This window comes from Sorghum bicolor, chromosome 1 (assembly GCF_000003195.3).
Source record: "Sorghum bicolor cultivar BTx623 chromosome 1, Sorghum_bicolor_NCBIv3, whole genome shotgun sequence".
Classification (NCBI taxonomy): domain Eukaryota; kingdom Viridiplantae; phylum Streptophyta; class Magnoliopsida; order Poales; family Poaceae; genus Sorghum; species Sorghum bicolor.
The window spans coordinates 17,290,229-17,310,533 of record NC_012870.2 but is presented as its reverse complement, the minus strand read 5'-3'; the positions used below and the strand labels follow the sequence as shown (position 1 = coordinate 17,310,533).

General features: G+C 38.9%; 1 protein-coding gene across 2 annotated transcripts; it reads left to right on the top strand.

Moving 5' to 3' along the window:
• On the top strand, positions 10,545-19,850 carry LOC8065695 (sphingoid long-chain bases kinase 1). Of its 2 annotated transcripts, none has more exons than XM_002466894.2 (9): positions 10,545-10,807; positions 13,029-13,555; positions 13,661-14,032; positions 15,253-15,346; positions 15,421-15,458; positions 16,234-16,380; positions 17,594-17,693; positions 17,819-18,774; positions 19,057-19,850. In XM_002466894.2, exons 2-9 carry the CDS (start codon positions 13,145-13,147, stop codon positions 19,207-19,209), a joined length of 2,271 nt encoding a protein of 756 aa, XP_002466939.1. In that variant the 5' UTR covers positions 10,545-10,807; positions 13,029-13,144; the 3' UTR covers positions 19,210-19,850. The 2 variants fall into 2 exon arrangements, with proteins under 2 accessions (XP_002466939.1, XP_021301729.1); XM_021446054.1 differs by lacking the exon at positions 10,545-10,807 and adding an exon at positions 10,835-12,693 and having other exon boundaries at positions 19,057-19,632.

Here is a 20,305-nt window from a genome sequence, read left to right as displayed (position 1 = left end):
TTGCACCCCCCTTGATAGTACGGTATACCTATACTCAAGAACAAGAGAATATAACCAATTTAACTACTTGAGTCTTCAATGTCTTCATATGTCATTTCTTCTCAATATTACTCCATAAAGGGTTACAATCAAGTTTGTCTCCTTTTCTTGAGCAAACACACCTTGAGCATGTGACTTGACCCATTTCAACACATATGAGTTCACCTCCATGGCTTTAAGTCACTTCTACTAATGATTTGATCCTCAACACAATATGACTCCTCATATCTTGATTAGTTCCTCGACTCAGTGCAAGTATTCTTTTCTTTACCTTAGCCATGGTACCTCGGTCATTAAGCCGTCGCTTATCCCTTCACCTCCACTTAGTCCCTCGAAGCCCTTTCCTTGCTATCTTTACCTTATCAAGCCATACTCAAGTCATATCACATTAAGCATATATTGAATAACCATTTCTTTAATATAGTGATCCTTGCTTGAATATCTTCTACATATAAATATTGAGATCAATCAAGCTTCAGTTTGACTCACATAGAGACATATATGGATTAGCATCAATATGGTCAAGCCAATTCACAGTTCCTTATATCCTCTCTATTTTGGCTTGACACTCAATACTCACTTCAATCTTTATCTTCATACTTCTAGCTTGATCAAACCTAGTTCACTATCAAGCTATTCTTGTTCATGAAAAGCAAGCCATTGTAGAGACCAATCCAAGAACATAAACTCATGTCTCTTTTGCCATTTGCTAAATATGCTTACTTTCTCATGATGTTATGCTATCCCACAACATAGAAGTCATTCCATTTCATTTGCATTGTTGTCTTTTGCTTGACCTAGATTGTTTCCATAATCTTCTAATACAACAATACACAATTTGGCCTTCATTTCAACACTATGTGGCATATCAACAAGTTTGCCTGCTTGTTGAGCCTTGAACATACTTGTTAATACACAATACACAAGTATGTGCAATAGACTCAATATCCTGTTCAACACTTAGCAAACTTATTAGACCTTTAATCATGTTGTCATTCAATTCACCAAAACCCACAAAGGGCTAGATGCACTTTCATTGTGGATTTCTTATTACTCTTAGTGATTGTCGTCACCTAGACGGTTGTGGATTTGTTGATTGGTGAGAGGATTTTGTGATTGTGTCCACCCCTAATCAAGGTGATATTTGTGAGGGGTTCTTGGGCTTATTCCCTGGCGGAGTGCCAAAAGCCACACTAGTGGATTACTCGTGTCATTGAGCTAACTCACTTGTGGGTAGGTTCTTGTGGTGTTCTAGTGAGGACGAGGTTTTGTGATACACCTCTTAGCCGTCGAACCACCAAGTGTTGGTCGACACAACGGGGACGTAGCGTGCCAGTAAGCACGTGAACCTCAAGAAAAAATTGTGTGTCTTTACTATGATTGTTCATTGGATTTCTACCGGTGATTGTACTTTATATTATTGTAATTGGTTCATCCCCTCTACGCGGCGGTACAAAGATCAAATCCACTCATTTACTTTCCTACAAACTAGAGTATCTTACTTACTTGTATAGAAACTTTAAGTAGCTCTCTAGTGTAAGTAGAGACATAGTTCTATGTGTGCCTAGTGACAATAGCAACTAGAATTGTTGGATAGGTGGCTTGCAAACACCTCTTTAGAGCTAGAGCAAAAAGGTTCACTGACGTCTTGATCTAGTGAGTTTGTAGAATTTTTAATAGGCTATTCACCCCCCTCTAACCATATTAGGACCTTTCAAAAGCACAGTTCTACTGCGACATCCATGACGAGATACCGACGGTGGTCACCCCTTGCCTCTTGGATGTTCCTGCCGCTGCCTCCTTTCCACAGTGCATGTTGTAGCCTTCTCCCCATAGGACAGTGGTGGAGCCAAAAGTTCTATGAAGCCTGGGCAAAACGTCATACTAATATTAACAAGATAAACACAATGCAAGATATAAAAGGTATTGTAACAGAACCGCCCAATTTACAAAAGATCAACTATGAAAAACTTCCGTCCAAGCAGTTGCTTTAACATAATCGAACTCTCATAAACCCGGTAGTCCGTGAAATCACGAGGGATTTCAAACCATCTTACAAGCCAAGATCGTAGTGATTCAACATAACAAGTCATATTTTACATCCATTTCACAAGTAGTTTGACAAACTCCAGAGTTCAATATAGTTATTACAACTTGAGTTGAAAAGTAGCGAAAGCAAAGTAATTTGAAACTAATATTGCCCTCATTTCAAATACATGCCAGTATCTAGGTCAACTCCAACAAAAGCAACATAGATGAGGTAACTAAGAAGGATCGTGCCCATGATCTTACTCCTCCACTAAGATAGGAATCATCCAACTCTTGCAGTAGCCATGATACATCACAACCTGCAACAAGTGGGAATAAACCCTGAGTACAAGAAGGTACTCAGCTAGACTTACCCATCATAAACTAGAAATAAGATGACACCAAGGAGTATGCAAGGCTTTATTGGTGGAGCTAGCTTGACAATACTCTTTGCATAAAAAGCTTAAGTTGCAACTATGTAACCTTTCAGGTATTTAGCTCAAGTTAACAATCATTAACCTGTCATCTAGATTAGCACCTGTACTAAAGCAGTCACTTGATTAAGATACAACCATAGTACCCATATTTGATGTGGCATTTCCAACATCATCATTATACCATAACCTTCCAAGTGTTCCATAAACATTACTACGATGACGAAGCTCAAGTCAAGTGCTCACTGTCCAGGAGCGATGGCGATTCGAATCGATTTCTAACCAGCTGGCGATTTTATTCCCCACACAAACCACACTCACTGATCAAGTGAGCTACAGGTCACCATATTACACTATCCAGGACCAATTCGCGGGTTCGACAGGCACCGCCCGTACCCGAGGACCGTTCCGACGACCGAGGTATCCAAGGTATACCAAGGTTGCGCGCCGCGCCCTCGTCGTTCTCCTCAACCATCACCAATACAGCGCGTACATCGGGCCGATTCCCGGCCCGGATAGTGTTCAGGCTTCGCGGTCGGAACGACTTATCCTTCCAGCTAAGTGTGGGGCATGCGTTCAACATGACAAGAGGGCCGTCAACGATCGGTCCTTAATCGACACAGGCGGGGATAGATAGGCACTCAAGACCTCCATGTCTTGTTACTTCTCTATCATCGTCCCGCCCGGTCTCCAATTATTTATCCTCATCACTTGGTTATTTCCATGATAGCATATATAGCCAACCTTTTCAGGTGTCCACTTATCTTGCTCAGGTGACAGGACATCACCTGGCTTCTACCGGTCTAAGCATATCTAAGCATTTAGATTCGATCCTGAATCTATATAGGGTTATAGGTATATTTGCTGGACAAGGAGTGATACATGCAGCAAGGGTTTCACCCAACTCCTATACTTAATGCAACAATACATATATAACATATATTCTCAATTGCATTCAAAAGTAGTGGGAGACTTATAATGCTCCGGGGCTTGCCTGGGATCAACGCGGAGTCAGTTCAGTTAGTTGCTCCGTCTTGGTGACATCTAAGGTCACAACACTTGTTTAGTCCTTCCACCTTCGGGATGGGTCCACCCAACACCATCTTCGGGTTTGTTTCCACACCATGACCTTCACGTGATTCATGTAGCGCACCTAGATGAGATGCAAGATGCAAGTGTATGAATATGAAGAATAGTAACACAACATGCATCACATAAAAGTGTGCAAGACACAAACATCTAAGTTATTTAACTAACATTACAGAACCAACTATAGAGAGCAAGCATATCAATCATGACACAAGTTTAACAAGTTTACAAGTGTATTACTTAATCACCGCTAAAGACATGAATCACAGTTAGCACACACCAATTAAAGCAATCAAGCATTCATGCATTTTCAGCAATTCTAGACATACATGCAGCAACTCAGTAAATAAATCATAACTGGAGTTACACAACTCCAAAAACTATGCAACAAGACATTATGGAAAGATTATAAAATTATCTACAATTCATATTTAATCATATTAGCATGATTAGCAAGTTAACCAAGTCAAACATGCATGACCATATAATCTGGTCCTAGAGAACAAGCATTTTAAAGGATGAATTTCATACTACTGTAACTCACAAACCACTTAGCCAAATGATATGAAACTTTACCACAAGATATATTAATAAATTATCTACATCTTTTATATAGACAAGTTGCACAGAAAACATAATTTATATCATTGAATTAATTGCATGAATAAAACTGCTCATGCTGCCAAACAGTAGAGGCACAATTTCAACCAGAAAACTAATAGGCAATTCAAAGCAGCATAACTGGAGTGGTAGACCTCCAGTAAACATTATTCTTACCTTTTTGGAAAGCTTATAAAGTTACCTACAACTTTCTTATTATCATCTAAACATGAATCCACAGTTAACAAGGTCAACTAACCCCATAAAGACATCTCTGTCCAAAACATGGACAGAATCTGTCATGCCACATTAAACAGCTATAACTTGAGGCTCACATATCCATAATTTATGGTTGTCTACTTTATAGAAAGCTTAAAAAATTGTGAACAACTTTGTTATAGACATCTAGAGCAAAATCTACCACTAACAAGGTCTTACATTACAAACAATCCAATCCTGTCTGGGTTTAGACAGAAACTGAAACAGTAATTTAAACCGCTATAACTAAACATATGCCTAACCAAAAATTGTGATATTTATCTTTCTGGAAAGCTTATGAAAAGTACTACAACTCATATATTTTCATCCAGGCAAGATTCACATCTTAACGGAGCCAAACAATACAAACATGCAGATCCACTCAGAATAGGAGCAAAGCAACACAGAGCATTTGTTATTTTTATAACTCTTAATCTGTCATGCCTAAATTCATGAAACTTTTACCAGACATCAAATATCATATGACAAGCTTGTCACAATATTTTCACATTTATGTGAGCAATAATACCGTGGTTATGAAAAAGACAAATATAACAAGCAATTAAAACCGAACTGCATAAATCTATTTTTACTGCTAAAACTACAAACTAAACCATGTCATATTATAGATCTACTGCATAGAGAATTTCACAACGATTCCAAAAAGTCCACATTTTCTGTTTTACGACTTTTCTATGAATTACTATGGATTTCCAAAGTTTACCCAGAAATCTGAAAAAAAAATGAAAAGGAAAACATATCTTGCACCGGGGACCCTAGAGTTTCAAAGAATCACGCCGCAGCCCACAAACACTATTCATATGAGTCTTGGCTTCGCATCTGGAACCCTAAGTTGTTTCTTATTGTAACCCGGGGTCCTTCTCCTCCCATCAGACAAACGAGCCGGCCGGCCAAGGGCACTTGCGACCATGGAGGAAGAGTGTCGGAGCCCGGCAACTGCAGGCGACGACGTCGGGCACTAGCTTAGCCCAGGCTGTAGGCAGCAGTGGCACAGCAGCATCTCGAGCTGCTCGTCCATCCATGGCGGTGGACTGCCATGGCGAGCAGAGAGCAAGAGAGAGGCAAGGGGGCGGGTGAGGCGAGTGAAGGAGGTTGGGGGACGCTCTGGTGCTTCTCCACACCGGCACAGACGGGGAAAAGGCAAGGTGGAGGTGGCAGCAATGGAGGAGACGCTCTGTGCATGGTTGCCACGTCCAAGCCACGTGCTGGCCTTTGAGGCATTCTGCCGAACAGATGGCGGGCAACAGAGTAGTCAACGTGGGATCCAAAAACGGGCTATCTACGTGACGAATTTTGAGATGGGCAAAATATGAAGTTTGTCAAGCTCGGCCTGCTCTACATTTGTTATTTAAGGGTCATGGTTATTAGGGTTGTAGATTAGTAGATAATTTGATGCCAACCTTTGAGTGTCAAAGAATTGCTAATCATTAGCAAAACTCAAAATTGGTGACCAAAACGAAGTTAAACTGGTGTCATCTTTTGGTATGCTCTTGCCCACAATATTTAATCCAACTTTTATTTTGGGACCCAAGCAAGTTGTTTGTAAGAATTAGGAGAACGCGGAATGCCAACGTGATGAACTGCAAACCTAGACTTAAAAACTCTAAGTGCTGGAAATTATAGCAGATTCAATCTTGTGACTATTATTTGACAAGCTTAGATGATGAATCAGACTTATTAACTTTAACAAAGATTGTATTATGCAAACTGTACTACAACTTTTGCAAAAGGATCTTGTACTGGTTCAGTCTTATTTGGAAGATACAAGGCTCCCAACTAGAGTACCCGAAACTGAGCACCTCAGGACTTAGCCAAAATTCTGGAGTTCCAAAACAGCACTGCATTGAATTTTGTAAACTCAATTTGACTAGGTTAGCGACCAAACTAGCTCTTGGCCATTAAACAAAGTTTGTTCTACAGAATCTAAACTACAACTTTCATTTAAGGTCAAACCTCAGAACTAGTACAAAAGTCAAACTTTCACTTTGGTCAAAGCAGCAACTTGATAAAGCTTGAATTAAGGTTTTAGGCTAATTGAAGCATTTTCTAGGCACAAGCTCAACATGTACCCTTCATGACTTTTGTTGTAGAGTTCATCTAGAGTCATTTGGGCAAGGTTGCAAGGATTGGTTGATGACCCATGGTTCCATTCACTTAATGAGGTCATTCCAACAAGCATGTAACTTATCATTTCATGTGACTTCTTGATTCCAAACTTCACCAAACTTTTCCAAAGACCAACATAGATTGGGATGGATATAAGACACATGAAAAAGGTTCCATTAGCATCATCAAAGCATACCTTTTAAAAAGGGCCTATATGTAAGTAAAGGTGCATCATCCAAGTCCAAGTTAGGGCTTACTTTCATAGATTGACTGTGACCTCTTTGTTACCATTGAACTTGACATGTTTGAGCTCAAACCTAGTACTTAGCAAGTGACAAACACCTGGGGTGTTACAGGTATTGTGTTAAGCGAGCAATAACTCACTGCCTAAAGTTTAAGCGTGCTTAAGCATTCCTAGTTTTGTGATGTAGTAGACATTTTGAATTTTGATCTTAAACAAACAAATAGAGAAGAGAGTGGAGAGCGATTGGAAAAGAGCAAATAAATTAATAAGTCTTTGTCTATTTTCCCTCTTACCTTTTTATAGGAAAGTTGTGAGGGAAAATTTTCATAATTTCTCCTAATAGGATTTGTATTTTAAAAAGTATTGTTAGAGGAATCATTATCTCATGATGTTATATAATTGGGCCTTGGAGACACCAGTATGGTCCCTAACATATAATGCACCTCCAACACAGGACTCAAAGCATCCAAGGTACATTGAACTAGATGATTTTCCTACGTGTTTTGCTGCTAGAATTTAAAAGATAATGATATCACTTTGGTTTCACATGATTCTTCGATGGTTGTCTAGCCTATCCATCCATTTTCTAGCTTCACATATGGTATATAAAGAGGCTTCTTTATAGTCATAAATTTAGGTGGAGTGGTTTGATGATCACTCACCAACTTTGACGCTGAGGAAGTTCATGATCTTTCGAAGCTATTTTCATCCACTCTTCTTTGGGGCAACCAACTTTTTGAGGGAGGGGCAATATCAAGGCCATGAAGGAGAGGGAAAGAAGGATCAAGAGTATCATTACACATTTGGCAATAGAGCAAATGACATCGATCAAGATGGGGTAATATTGACAGCTAAGCCATAGTGGTATGAGTTAGTAATAACTTAACGAGTGTTATGGTAAAAATCAGGCTGATATATAATGTTCGAGGCCATTGTATCTTGTAATGAAGAACTGAAATTCCAAAACCTCAAAGAAATCTATATCTATTATTTGTTCTCAATTTTGCTTTTCTTCCTAAATCTCCAATTCTCAAGTTATCTGTCTGATTGTGAAACCATGACAGAAGCCTAGAAAGCCCTATGGACGTCAGTCGAGGTTTAAAATCAGTCTTCTAGTGGAGTAAGAAATTTAATTATAAATATGTGGGATCAATAGAGGATAATAGAGTCTGGTTAGATTTACAAAATTACTGGTAAATATATTATTCTAGATATATAGATATTGATTATATAGGTGCTAATTTGTCAAAAAATGTTAGAAAGAAAAAAGAAATAGAAGTTGTTAAAAAAAGAAATAAAAAAGAAAAGAGAAAAAGAATTATATGGGCTTTTATTTAGGGGGCCATCAAACCCACGCCCGCCGCAGTCTCTGATGCTTCATCTTCTTTAAGGCTTTTTCCTGTGCACCATTAAACAAGATGATTCCTTTCCCTATGCTACTGTTTTGATGACTTGATGAGATAAATATTCTTCAGACAACATGGCTATATATATATATATATATATATATATATATATATATATATGCAGGAATCTTCTTGTACTCTAGATAATTATTCATAGCAGTGTCACTCAATACTTATTAGAGTTATAATAAAATATTATATTTTTCTTTTGTTAGATACTTAATAGTAGTATACAGATACATTCTTTGCACGTTTGTACTCAATATTACCATGTACATATTTCATCAATAGTGCATGTCAAAAAGGTATGTACACATACTCACTTATTAACAAAAGTATAAATACATGGTACTAGCATACTTTTCTTGTAGCACAGTATGCAAATATACTACTTTGAGGGGCGTCTCAGTGTTGCCGCCATCGTCGTTCCTAACTCAGAGTGGGGATCCATCGTTTTTAATAAGTCTTTTTCACTAGATCGAGTCTTTAGGATTAGGATCTCTCCATATCATGTTTTTTGGTTTTGAATATTTATTTCTTCCTTTTCTTCAGCGAGGATGAGATAGTAGGGTGGAACCGTTTTCTCCATGGTGGCTCCGTTGAAGATGCGGGCAACAACTACAACGTCGACATTCTCATCAATTTGATGACATGAAGACTTTGTTTTTCAGTCTTTTCTCTGTTTTATCGTGGTTAGATCTAGCCATAATGAAGGTTTTAGATAAGTCTTTCTGATCCTTCGGTGGCACAAAGAAAAAGAAGAAAGACACTAGAAAGAAGAAGTTTCTCAACTCTGCCTACATGAATGTTGGCCGTCGTTCGTTGGGCATCTGTTCTCAGACCTTTTGTCAAGTGTTTGCCTATGCGGTCATTCATATTGTAAAGCGTCGTACATATTTGGTTTTGAGATCTGGAGCTATTCACACATTGAATATAATTTAGATGATTTTTTTCTAGATATTTGTGTAATCTAGAGTGTTTTGTAACGTATTCATGTACCTAGCTATTATCTAATATAATTCTTCTTTCATCACAAAAAAATATGCAAATATACTTTATCATAAAAAGTATTTACTCTTACATTTAAAAGCAGTATGCAGATATACTCATTTTTTTTAAAAAAATTATTCACTCATACTTTCAAAGCAATGTATATTCGTATGTACTACCAATAAACAACACACCATATATATAATCATAAATGATTTTTTAAAAAGTATGTAGTCCGTAACGCCTAGTGCGTACTAAAAAACAATATGTATTTGTCAAAATAATAAAATAGTATATACACATACTCTCTTATATGAAGAAAAGTATATGTATATACTCAATCACCTTAGAAGTATGTACACGTACTAATATACATGTACACGTCCAAACACGTATATAATAGACGTGTTTGTATATGTGCTCCGTTAGTTAATATGGTTATCCGATCAGACGCTTCTCAGATGATTAATAAATAATATTCATATATATATACTAACAAGTATTCATATATATGCGTGCATACTGCATATGGAATACTTGACCTTGCAAACGACACAAACAATTGGGTTCTACCCAAACCCGTTAGAACAAAATTAATAATATAGTTAACTGTTGGCTATAAAATTTCTTTATAGCTTTTTTTAGCCTACTTATATAGTGGTTAGCTCATCATTATTAATATACTTCTTTCGTCCACAAAAGAATCAATTTCTAGAATTTGTGTCAGTTAAACTTTTTTTTTTAAAATTTAACTAATTTTATAAAAAAGAGTAATAACATATATGACATAAAATGAATATTATATGAAAAATATATTTTATGATGAATCTAATGATACTAATTTGATATTATAAATTTTAGTATTTTTCTAGAAATTTGGTCAAAGTTTAAAAAATTAGACTTAGGACAACTATATAAATTGATTCTTTCGTGAACGGAGGAGTATGTTCTACTTGTCTTATGTTCCACTTGTGTTTCTCACAAACTTTCTTGGTTCTTAGGCTTTGTTTAGTTTCTAAAAATTTTTGATTTGGGATACCGTAACACTTTTGTTTTTATTTGACAATTATTGTCTAATTATAGATTAATTAGACTTAAAAAATTTATCTCGCAATTTACAGGTAAATTATGTAATTAGTTTTTGTTTTCGTCTATATTTAGTACTCTGTACATGTGTCGCAATATTCGATGTGACAAGAAATTTTAATTTTTTTTTGGTTTTTGGGTAAACAAGACCTTGTCTAAGCCGCCTGTAAACTTCTGATTCTTCTTCTGTCTCCTGCGCACCCTTGTCTCCGTTTCCTATCCGACTCGCGCTCAGCGGCGCTCAGGGCAGATCTTCTGCTCCTTCCCCACTCGCGCTCAGCGCTCAGGCTCGGCTCGGCGGCTCCCCCTTCCGCTTCTCGCCAGTCGCCTCGCGCCCTCGTCTCCGTCCTCCGCGCACCGGCCGGCGACCCTTCGTACGCACCTCCCTCTCCCCTCCCGCCTCTGCTGTACCGTGGGAGCCCGGCCAGCTGCCTAGGGTTGCCGGGCCTTGGCTCCGCCGGTGCCGTAGGAAGGCAAGAAACGTTGTGCTCATGCCACGCTACGAGGTCCGTTCCCTGTTGCCCATCTCTGTATGTTTAGTGCACAACAAGTGCTCGATGCTTTGCCTATGTGAGATGATTGTTCCTGATAACCTGGTACAACTTAGAATTTGCGAGCTTTGTAATTTTGTTGCCCTAGTAATGAAATTTGAGTTCACCGTGTGGAGAAAGGGAAAAATGTGAGATGATTATTCAGTTTGAACCTGACACATCTATGCAAGTGAATAACTACAGTATTATTGCTTATTCTGTTCATCACCTACCAATGGACAATTGCAGCCCGACACTTGATCACAGTATAGTAGCTATACTCATTTGAATTTTTTAGATTTACTACTAAACGCCCTTGGGTGGCTTACCAAGTATTAACTCCACTCACTAGGTGAAGAATTTACCTATTTAGTTAATCAAAAAAATTATTAAGGGCTAGAAAAGTGAAAGTACACCGGTAGCTAGATGTGCCAATTAACATATCCAGAAAAAGCTAGATGTGCCAATTAACATATCCGGAAATATAGGTGGTTATTTAGATGCATGATCTAGACTAATTTATTGTTGCTTTGGATGTTAGAGAATATATGTTTCTAATGCTAGACTAGACTAGAAAGGGAAATTTCTTTGCTTATACCCCTTGTTTTTCATGCTACTTGAACCATCAGAAAAGTAACTCATGTATTCTAAAAAAAAAGAGTGTGCTATTTGAACTGAAGTAAATCAGTACCTTCCAATTTGCAAGAACTGCAGGGAGGGAAGAAAATTGATCAGAATGCAAACCATCCCAACTCTATATGATAACATTGTGAAGGGCCTTCGGCATATATATAGCTATGATGATTTCTTGTTTCCTTTTTTTTTCCAGAGCTATACCTTTTGCACCTCAGCAATTTAGAAATTTATTTTTCACATTCCTCTTATATACACATACTCTATTTATTTGAAATCGGTGTTTTTTTAGCAGTCATTGAAACAAATGTGTATATATACTCAAAGCATTAGTACTCAGGTGGCTGTGCAGTTGCAAAGCAAAATCCAGCCCTGTTTTTGGAGTCTCAGTTTGTTACTCCTGATGGCACTCCTATGACATGTAATCAGAGGATTCCTCACTTACTGTGGTGGAGACATTGTTACCACTCAAATGTTAACTTCTGTAGACCTCTGAGGTGACCCACACTCAAAGTACAAACTTCTCCGAGATCCAGAACTCTCAAAAACTACTGGTTCCTTCTGTTAGAGTATAATAACTGATGCCCTATACCAATCTAGACACTTATATCTACAAAGAAACAATATATAATCCATTAAGTTGCCGACATTCTTAAACTTCAGTATCAGGTGTACTATTACCAGGTGTATTGTTGCATACTTAATTGCTGCCAAAAAAACTTAAAAATAAGGGATTGTTACTGTAGGGTTCTGGACAGCAGTGCACATTGATAGAATGATAGTGCTTCGTAGATCAAACCGATGCCGCATCAAGCAAATTGAATAACAGGCACAGTATATTATTTTACCAAACTTATATACAATCGACACGTCCATCAAGGAGGTGCCGCGCCAGTGTTTCTAGTGACACACGAAGTGTAGATGCTCACTTAGCTCTACGCAAGGTCACCGTATAGATACCGCCGTTTTTTCTAACCTTGCTCGACGGTCGGCACGCAACCTGAACTCGTCTTGCCCGTGGCCGATCTCCTCCATCCACTCGCCGCGCCGCAATCCGGAGAGGAGACTACGCTAGGTCGAGCACCACCTGGGGCTCAGCTTTCTCGCGACCAGTTCCAGTGCAGCGTCTGCCCTCTGCAGCCACTTGCCACTCGCCCCCGCGACCGTTGTTGTTGTCCTACTTCGCCACTTGCCACCTTGGCCGGCGACGAGCACCACCAGAACAGCAGGTATTCCCTCGCCTTGGTCCTCCCTTCCTGCTGTGCGAAGCCGTGCGCCCAAACCTTAACTTACTATTCGTAATCGAATCTTAGTCTAATTACAGGTGTATATGTATATGCCTACTAACTTCGATTGTTTTGCAAAAAAATATTGGGTGTACATGTGTACACCTATGTCCTTTACTGGGTCCGCCCATGCATCTAAGAACATTCATTTTTACTTTTTTAAAATGAAAAACTATAATATTTTAGTCAGATTAGATTATATGTTTATAGCATTTGTTTAATTGTTTAATAATGTAGAACATCTTGTTGTCAAGCTGATGTTCAGTCACATTTTGCAGGTTCAGTCATGAGTGGGCTTCTCATGAGCTTCCCTAAGTGATGCTTCATATGTTTTCTAACAAGTAACATCTCCCCGATGTTATCCATGCACTGGATATATCCTTAGAAGTCAGAGATGCAGAAGTCTGATCATCATGAGCAGAAGCTAACTTCGCCAAGAGGGTTAATCCATAAGATACTTCGTCGTACAAATAGCAGGCGTTCTCCCACTGCAGCTGATCAACAACCTTCTCCTGTATCTCCAGAAACAAGCAACTCATCAATATTCTCAAAGCAAAAGGATGCTGATGATGCCATCAAAGATTCAGAAAAGCCGAGCACACATACTATCAGAATTGAAGATGAGAAATCTGATTTGCTAGGGTATGAAGTTTATTCTGGGAAGCTTACATTAGATAACAAAGCAAAAAATTCATCCAGTGAACAGTCTGGATCTGGGTCTAGTAGCAATTGCTTTGATGCTAGGCTCAGCACTGAAGCCCTTATATGGGGTTCTAACATCCTTAAGCTTGAGGATATTGTATCTGTAAGTTATCTCATTGACTTGCAAAACTCACATCTATATTTTTTACTTCTACTGTGTGTCTACAACATTTGGAATCAATTTAATATATATCAAATGACCATGCAGGTATCATATAATTCTGGTCTCCGGTATTTCACCGTGCATGCGTGTCCTCTTGAAAAAAGATCCAGTGGACTCTCCTGCTTTATGAATCCTAGAAGAACCCAAAAGGACTTGAAGTTCGTATCCACTTCTCCGCACGAGGCCTTTCGGTGGGTTAATAGTTTTGCGGACCAGCAATGCTACATAAACCTGTTGCCTCACCCCATGGCATCTAGCAAGAAGCATTCTTCTGAACTCATTCAGTTTGATACCATGTTTGATCCTTATCTTAAAAAATGTCGGTCTCCACCAAAGATACTTGTCATCTTGAATCCTCGATCTGGACATGGTAGATCTAGCAAAGTTTTTCATGGAAAAGTGGAACCCATATTTAAGGTATGTCTAGCTGAGTAAAAGCATGCATCTTATCTCAATATTGGATCTGTGCTGTCGCTTCTACTAGGAAGATTAACGAAGAGAATCTAGTCAACTTATAGTCATGCTTCCCAAGATCATATCTCGTCAGGTGTTTTAGGCCTTGTTTAGTTCACCCCAAAAACAAAAAACTTTTCAAGATTCCCCGTCACATTGAATCTTGCGACACATGCATGGAGCATTAAATATAGATGAAAACAAAAACTAATTGCACAGTTTATCTGTAAATCGCGAGACGAATCTTTTAAGCCTAGTTACTCCATGATTGGACAATGTTTGTCAAATAAAAACGAAAGTGCTACAGTGTCAAAATCTAAAAAAATTTTGGATCTAAACAAGGCCTTATATTCAAAGATGAATGTTAGGGCAATCTTCATTCAACTAAACTTCATGCTATGCTTGTGTTACATGTTTAGTGATTGTATTAAGATATCTGCTTTTTCTGGAAAAAACAATGAATTACAAAGTTCCCAGTCATACAAACATTATCTAGTCAAATACAAACGTTGACAGTGTACACTTACGGATAGGTAGGTGAAGAATTATCTATAATTCATTGGTCCAGCCTTTTTAGAGCATTTAGTGTGTATTTTTATAATAGACAATCTCAATTTTATGGTTTTGTACTTCAATTATCAGCATGTATCTAGTGGCTGTCAAAGAACAATGTTATCCATATCTTACCAGGACTCATTATAAAGGTTCTCTGGTGAAGTCATGCATAGTTGGCAAGGCATCTAGTTGTTATTGTTCATATATTTTGGGAAAATGGTAATTGAAACTTTGGAAAGCTGCTCCGTGCTCCTAATATAGTTTTCGTCCAGGATTCTATTGGAAATGCAACCCCAGTAGATAACTTGTTGAGAAAGCATGGTGTCTAAATGAATCAAGACTTTGATGCCATTATGTAGTTGTCTGATTCAACTCTACTTAGCCCTTGACCCCTTGTTATATGTTCAGATAGTTTTGTCTCTGCTGCCTTACTGTCATTTTCTTGCTTCATGATTGTGCCTTTTAGCCTCTATTCTTGACCTGTTGTGCTAGTCATAGAATGCTGAAGTTATTAACCTCTTTTATATACAAAGAAATATATGTCATCATACTTTTATTGTTAATGCATTCTGTGTTTTTTTAGTATCTCTGGAACTTTGGTATGGTTTAATAATAAGTGCTAGCCACAGCTTGCAGGTTTCAAGATGGAAGTGGTAAAAACTACACATGCTGGTCATGCAAAATCTCTTGTATCAACTATTGATTTTAGTACCTGTCCTGATGGTATATACAATTTCACATCTTAGATGAGTGTTTTACATTCATCATCTGCCTCACTTTTTGCCTGTATTTGCTAGGTATTGTATGTGTGGGTGGTGATGGAATTGTAAACGAGGTTAGTACTTATTAGTTTCATCCATGCATATATTCCTTATTGCCGATTTCGAGGTGTCTTTTCTTGCTACAGTGTTTTTTAAAAACCTGCTAGAGAAAAGGTGATTGTAATGACAGGCTTATCATCCTCATTTCTGACATCCACACCTTGTGTGGCTTTCGCCATCAATAAACCAGGACAATTATCTAACTGGCCTAGTAGCTCCTCAACTTGAGCTACTCTTTCGAGAACTACTTGCTCGCAATCTTATGTTCTAGGGTCTTGTCTGAACGGAGGTTATCAACATGTCTCAAGTTTAGTAATTGTGGGGTGATTGACTTGCATTGGGTTTTTAAACTGAGTCAGACTAGCATATGATACTACTTGGCCTGAACACTAACCTGGTCAACACTTTTTCATGAAGCAAAGACAAGTGTAAGCAGGTCACTGTGTGTTACCCACGTGGGTCCTTGAGTGCATGTAACATGTTAGTGTTTTTCTTCAGGGATCTTATATAGGAGCACACAAGATATTCTGTACATCATATATGATTTTTCCCATGCCAAGTTTTTAGATTTTTCCCATAGGAATTCCAAATCGTATTCAGATGTATTACTCACCGTGGTTCTAAGTTTTGAGGGACCTATTTGTTTGCTACTACCATACCTCCTGAAACACCATTTAGGCGCTTGTACGTTTGCTAGTTCTCTGAAGCCATCCTTTCCTTGCATGTCACAGAAATAGTAATTTGTATGTCAACTACAGGTTCTGATGTAGTAATCAATCCGTTGTGTAGGTTCTCAATGGTCTTCTATGCAGAGATGATCAAAATATGGCCGCCTCTGTTCCAATAGGTATAATACCTGCTGGGTCTGATAACTCACTTATTTGGACAGTCTTGGGTGTCAAGGATCCAATTTCTGCAGCATTGTCAATTGTCAGGGTAAAGAACACTTTGTTTTGTTTCAATTCTACTTTATCTTCTGTGTCTTTGTGCTCCTATTTGGTATTTGCATGTAACTGACAGCTGTGGCTATTCATTTCCCTGCTGTAAAATATTCTATTATGAGCTAGGTTGAATTGAACTACATGCTTTGTTTGTGATTAATTGTGACTTTGAATTACGAGGAGATAAGCATATCTAATCTTGGTTTTTTTTTCTGCCCCTTTATACCCACAATCGCCATCCTACAATGTCACTTCGTTGCCCATGCAACCCGAATCTGCCTGTCTTCATGTCATCTCTCCTTTTCTCAATATTTGTATGTTGAACAAGCTAACTTCTTTACATGTGCAATCTCTGCATGTCCATGTTACAATCTCTCCTCTACATTCACTTGGCCATGTAATGTTACCCCGCTGTTGACACACTACACATCCTTGTTAAGTGGTGCATTCCAGTGGCTGTGTATTGCCATCGTGCTGTCAGCGCCACCCATGTTTCTCCATACTAGCTGTTCACTAATTGGGTTTGCCTGTGATCTCGATCTAGGATAACTGGATAAGTAGCTCATGTTTACTAATTGGGTTTGCCTGTGATCTTGATCTAGGATAACTGGATAAGTAGCTAATGTTTTCTTCTGTAGCTCTATCCTTGCTGGCTATGTTGTTTCTCCAGTGCTTTGAGGCATCAGAGAGTAGAGTGGTTAAAACATCATCGTCTCATGTAGGGTTTCAGTCACTCAGTGTCAGAAAGTCTTTTTAATCTTTCTAGTACTGAAACTGCAAGTCTGATGTATTCTGAATTGACTATAAGCTGCCATAATTCCTGTCATAATGTCTACTTGGAGCAACTGTGCTCTTGAAATTATATATTAGGGAAGGCAAAAAAGGGAAACATGCCTACATGAAATTTATAGGCTTATTGTAATGCTGCCTGATTCATCCAGTCCTCGTTCTCAAGCATGCTTTTTTCTTTGTTAATAAGTACCTTAGAAGATTGAAAAATAGTTGATGAAGCAAGTTTAACTGTTGCAAGTTAAAGCTTTTAAATAGGTGAAAGTATGGTATGTCTATCTGTCTACTGTTTGTATATTTGATTGCATGATTTAATCAATAGATGTTCCTCAGTACTTTTTTAAGTTTTAGCTTGAACAGTTTGATGTGGATATGTATGGTTCTATGTAAATATTTATTGAACCATCTGTTTGTTGCAGGGAGGTCTTACACCAATTGATGTTTTTTCTGTTGAATGGATTCAAAGTGGGACTATGCATTATGGCACAACTGTATCATATTTTGGTTTCGTTAGTGATGGTAAATATTCAACACGTCAGACTTCTTACCTGTCTTGGTTCTCTAAAATTAGCCTTTGAGCTAGCCTTAGGTCACTTATTAGTTTTTCTGCAATTAAAAAAGTGACGTTCGATCATCTCTTGCAGTTCTTGAGCTCTCAGAGAAATTTCAGAAGCATTTTGGTCCTTTACGATACTTTGTAGCTGGTTTTCTCAAATTCCTGTGTTTGCCAAAGTACAGTTTTGAATTGGAATATCTTCCAGTGTCAGATGTCAATGACGCTGAGCATACAATTTTGGTAGGACAAGAAAAGGTCGATGCATCTGATCTATATGATGATGTTGTTCGGAGATCAAGAGCAGAATGTTTACCACGCGCCTCAAGTTTATCTAGCATTGATTCAATAATGTCTACAGGCATGTCTGGGGCAGAGCTGGAGGTTTGTAGTCCTCGTGCAAATAATGAACCTTCTGAGGTTGTTCGTGCACTTGACCCGAAATCAAAGCGCTTATCATTAGGGAGAGCGAGTACATTTAAAGAACCAGAAGAAGTGCTTCATCCCCACTCCCATGGTACATCTACTCCCAACTGGCGTAGATCTAAGTCAAAATCAAGGACTGAAAAGGCAAGGCCAGGCTTGTCTGCTACAAATGATGCAAAATCCTCTAAGGTTAACACAGACAAAGAGGACACGTCGTCCACAATTTCTGATCCTGGACCTGTGGCTGTATGGGATTCAGGACCAAAGTGGGACGATGAACCTAAATGGGACAATCAACCTAACTGGGAACCTGAGACTTCAATTGAGCTCCATAGTCCTCGTGAGGACATTGAGCTTGGTCTGACTAAGGAGCTGGTACCTAGCTTAGATGAAAGATGGACAGTTAGGAAAGGGCGCTATCTTGGTGTACTGGTGTGCAACCATTCATGCAAGACTGTGCAGAGTCTGAGCTCTCAGGTTGTTGCTCCCAAGGCTGAATATGATGACAATTGTTTGGACCTGCTGTTAGTTGGTGGAAGTGGAAGACTGAGATTACTGAGATTTTTGGTGCTTTTGCAGTTTGGAAAGCACATATCTCTTCCAAATTTAGAATATGTAAAGGTATGCTATGGCTGCTTCTCTTTGCCAAGTGTTGAATCTTACATCCATTACTCTATACCATGATAGTGTTGCTTTGATTTTGGCTTGATGAATGCGATGCTTTCTGTCATGCATGTTCTTGTATGATTTACTGTCATGGAATTTATTTCCGTGGTATTTCATGCGAATGTCACCACCATTGGACATTGCCATGGTTAATGGTTTTATGTGTTTATCATTCTTTCAGAATTTTTCATGTGAGAGTTTTTTTAACTCTTCATTTTATTTCTGTGCTAAATTCAGGTGAAGTCTGTGAGGCTCAAGGCAGGCCCAAATACACATGATGGATGTGGTATTGATGGCGAACTACTCCATGTCAAGGGGCAAGTTCGCTGTAGTTTGTTGCCTCAACAATGCCAATTGATGGGCAGGCCAGTGAAAAACCTTGTACAATAGCTGTAAATACACTACTCTGCGGACTGTCTGCAGCTCTGAGGTCAGCCCATAATCTTGCACCTGTACAAGCGGCGAACCATGGAATTTTGTCCGCATCCACATATAAGTAAATATATTCAGAAGTCAGAACAGCTTAGCTGACACTCAAACTCCAGAGATGTACATTTGTGGTTAATGAGCAGAAGGTGCTGGGTGGGTGCTATTTATCCAGATGTAAAGCCAAAGCCTATCACAGACTGCAGCTTGTTGCGCACCTCTTGCTTTTGCCTTTTTCTCGTCTGATAGTATACGTCTACTATACAACCATCCAGAGTGTACTTGCTCCAGAACATAGTGTCCACCTCCACCCCCGGGTGTGTTTGGAGGTCCCTGATGCCGGCCACTTGATAATACTCATTACCCCTATTATAGGGACAACATACCAGTGCCGTGTCCTTGATCTGTTTGTTGTGTTTGCAAAGTGTGAATAAGACTATAGAACTGTTGCATTCCCGGTACAGCGTAGGGTTTCAGCAGAAAGGGTTGGACGATATTTTGTGGCGATGCTGCCTCTTTTTTCACGAGTGTAATTCTTGTTCTTTGTGATTTGTGAATTGTGATGATGTATGAGCTGTGTACTAATTTGTAAACCTTGCCTGCCATACGAGTGTCTCTGAGATGTGGTATTCTCTGCTGGGGAATAAGCAGCGTAGCTTTAGGTTGGCGCTCTCTTCCCTCGTTTTGTATGCTGCCAGCAAGCAGTGCTCGTACTAGGAACATGTTACCATGAGGCAAATTTTCGTTTGGGGTTGTGAGGTAGATTGCGGCAGATGTTCATGTACCTGGCCTGCCTGGAGCCCTACACCTTGCCTGGCCTGCCCTGATTTGGTTGTCTCTAGCATGCAAGGAAAAACTGGCGTGCACGAGGCCCAAGATACACAGGCAAGACATTACAAACAAGCAGCATGCCTGATATCCTCGCTCGGGGCTTGTTTACTTCTAAAATATTTTGCAAAATCGACACTGTAGCTTTTTTGTTTGTATTTGACAAATATTGTCCAATCATGGACTAACTAGACTCAAAAGATTCGTCTCGTCAATTTCGACCAAACTATGC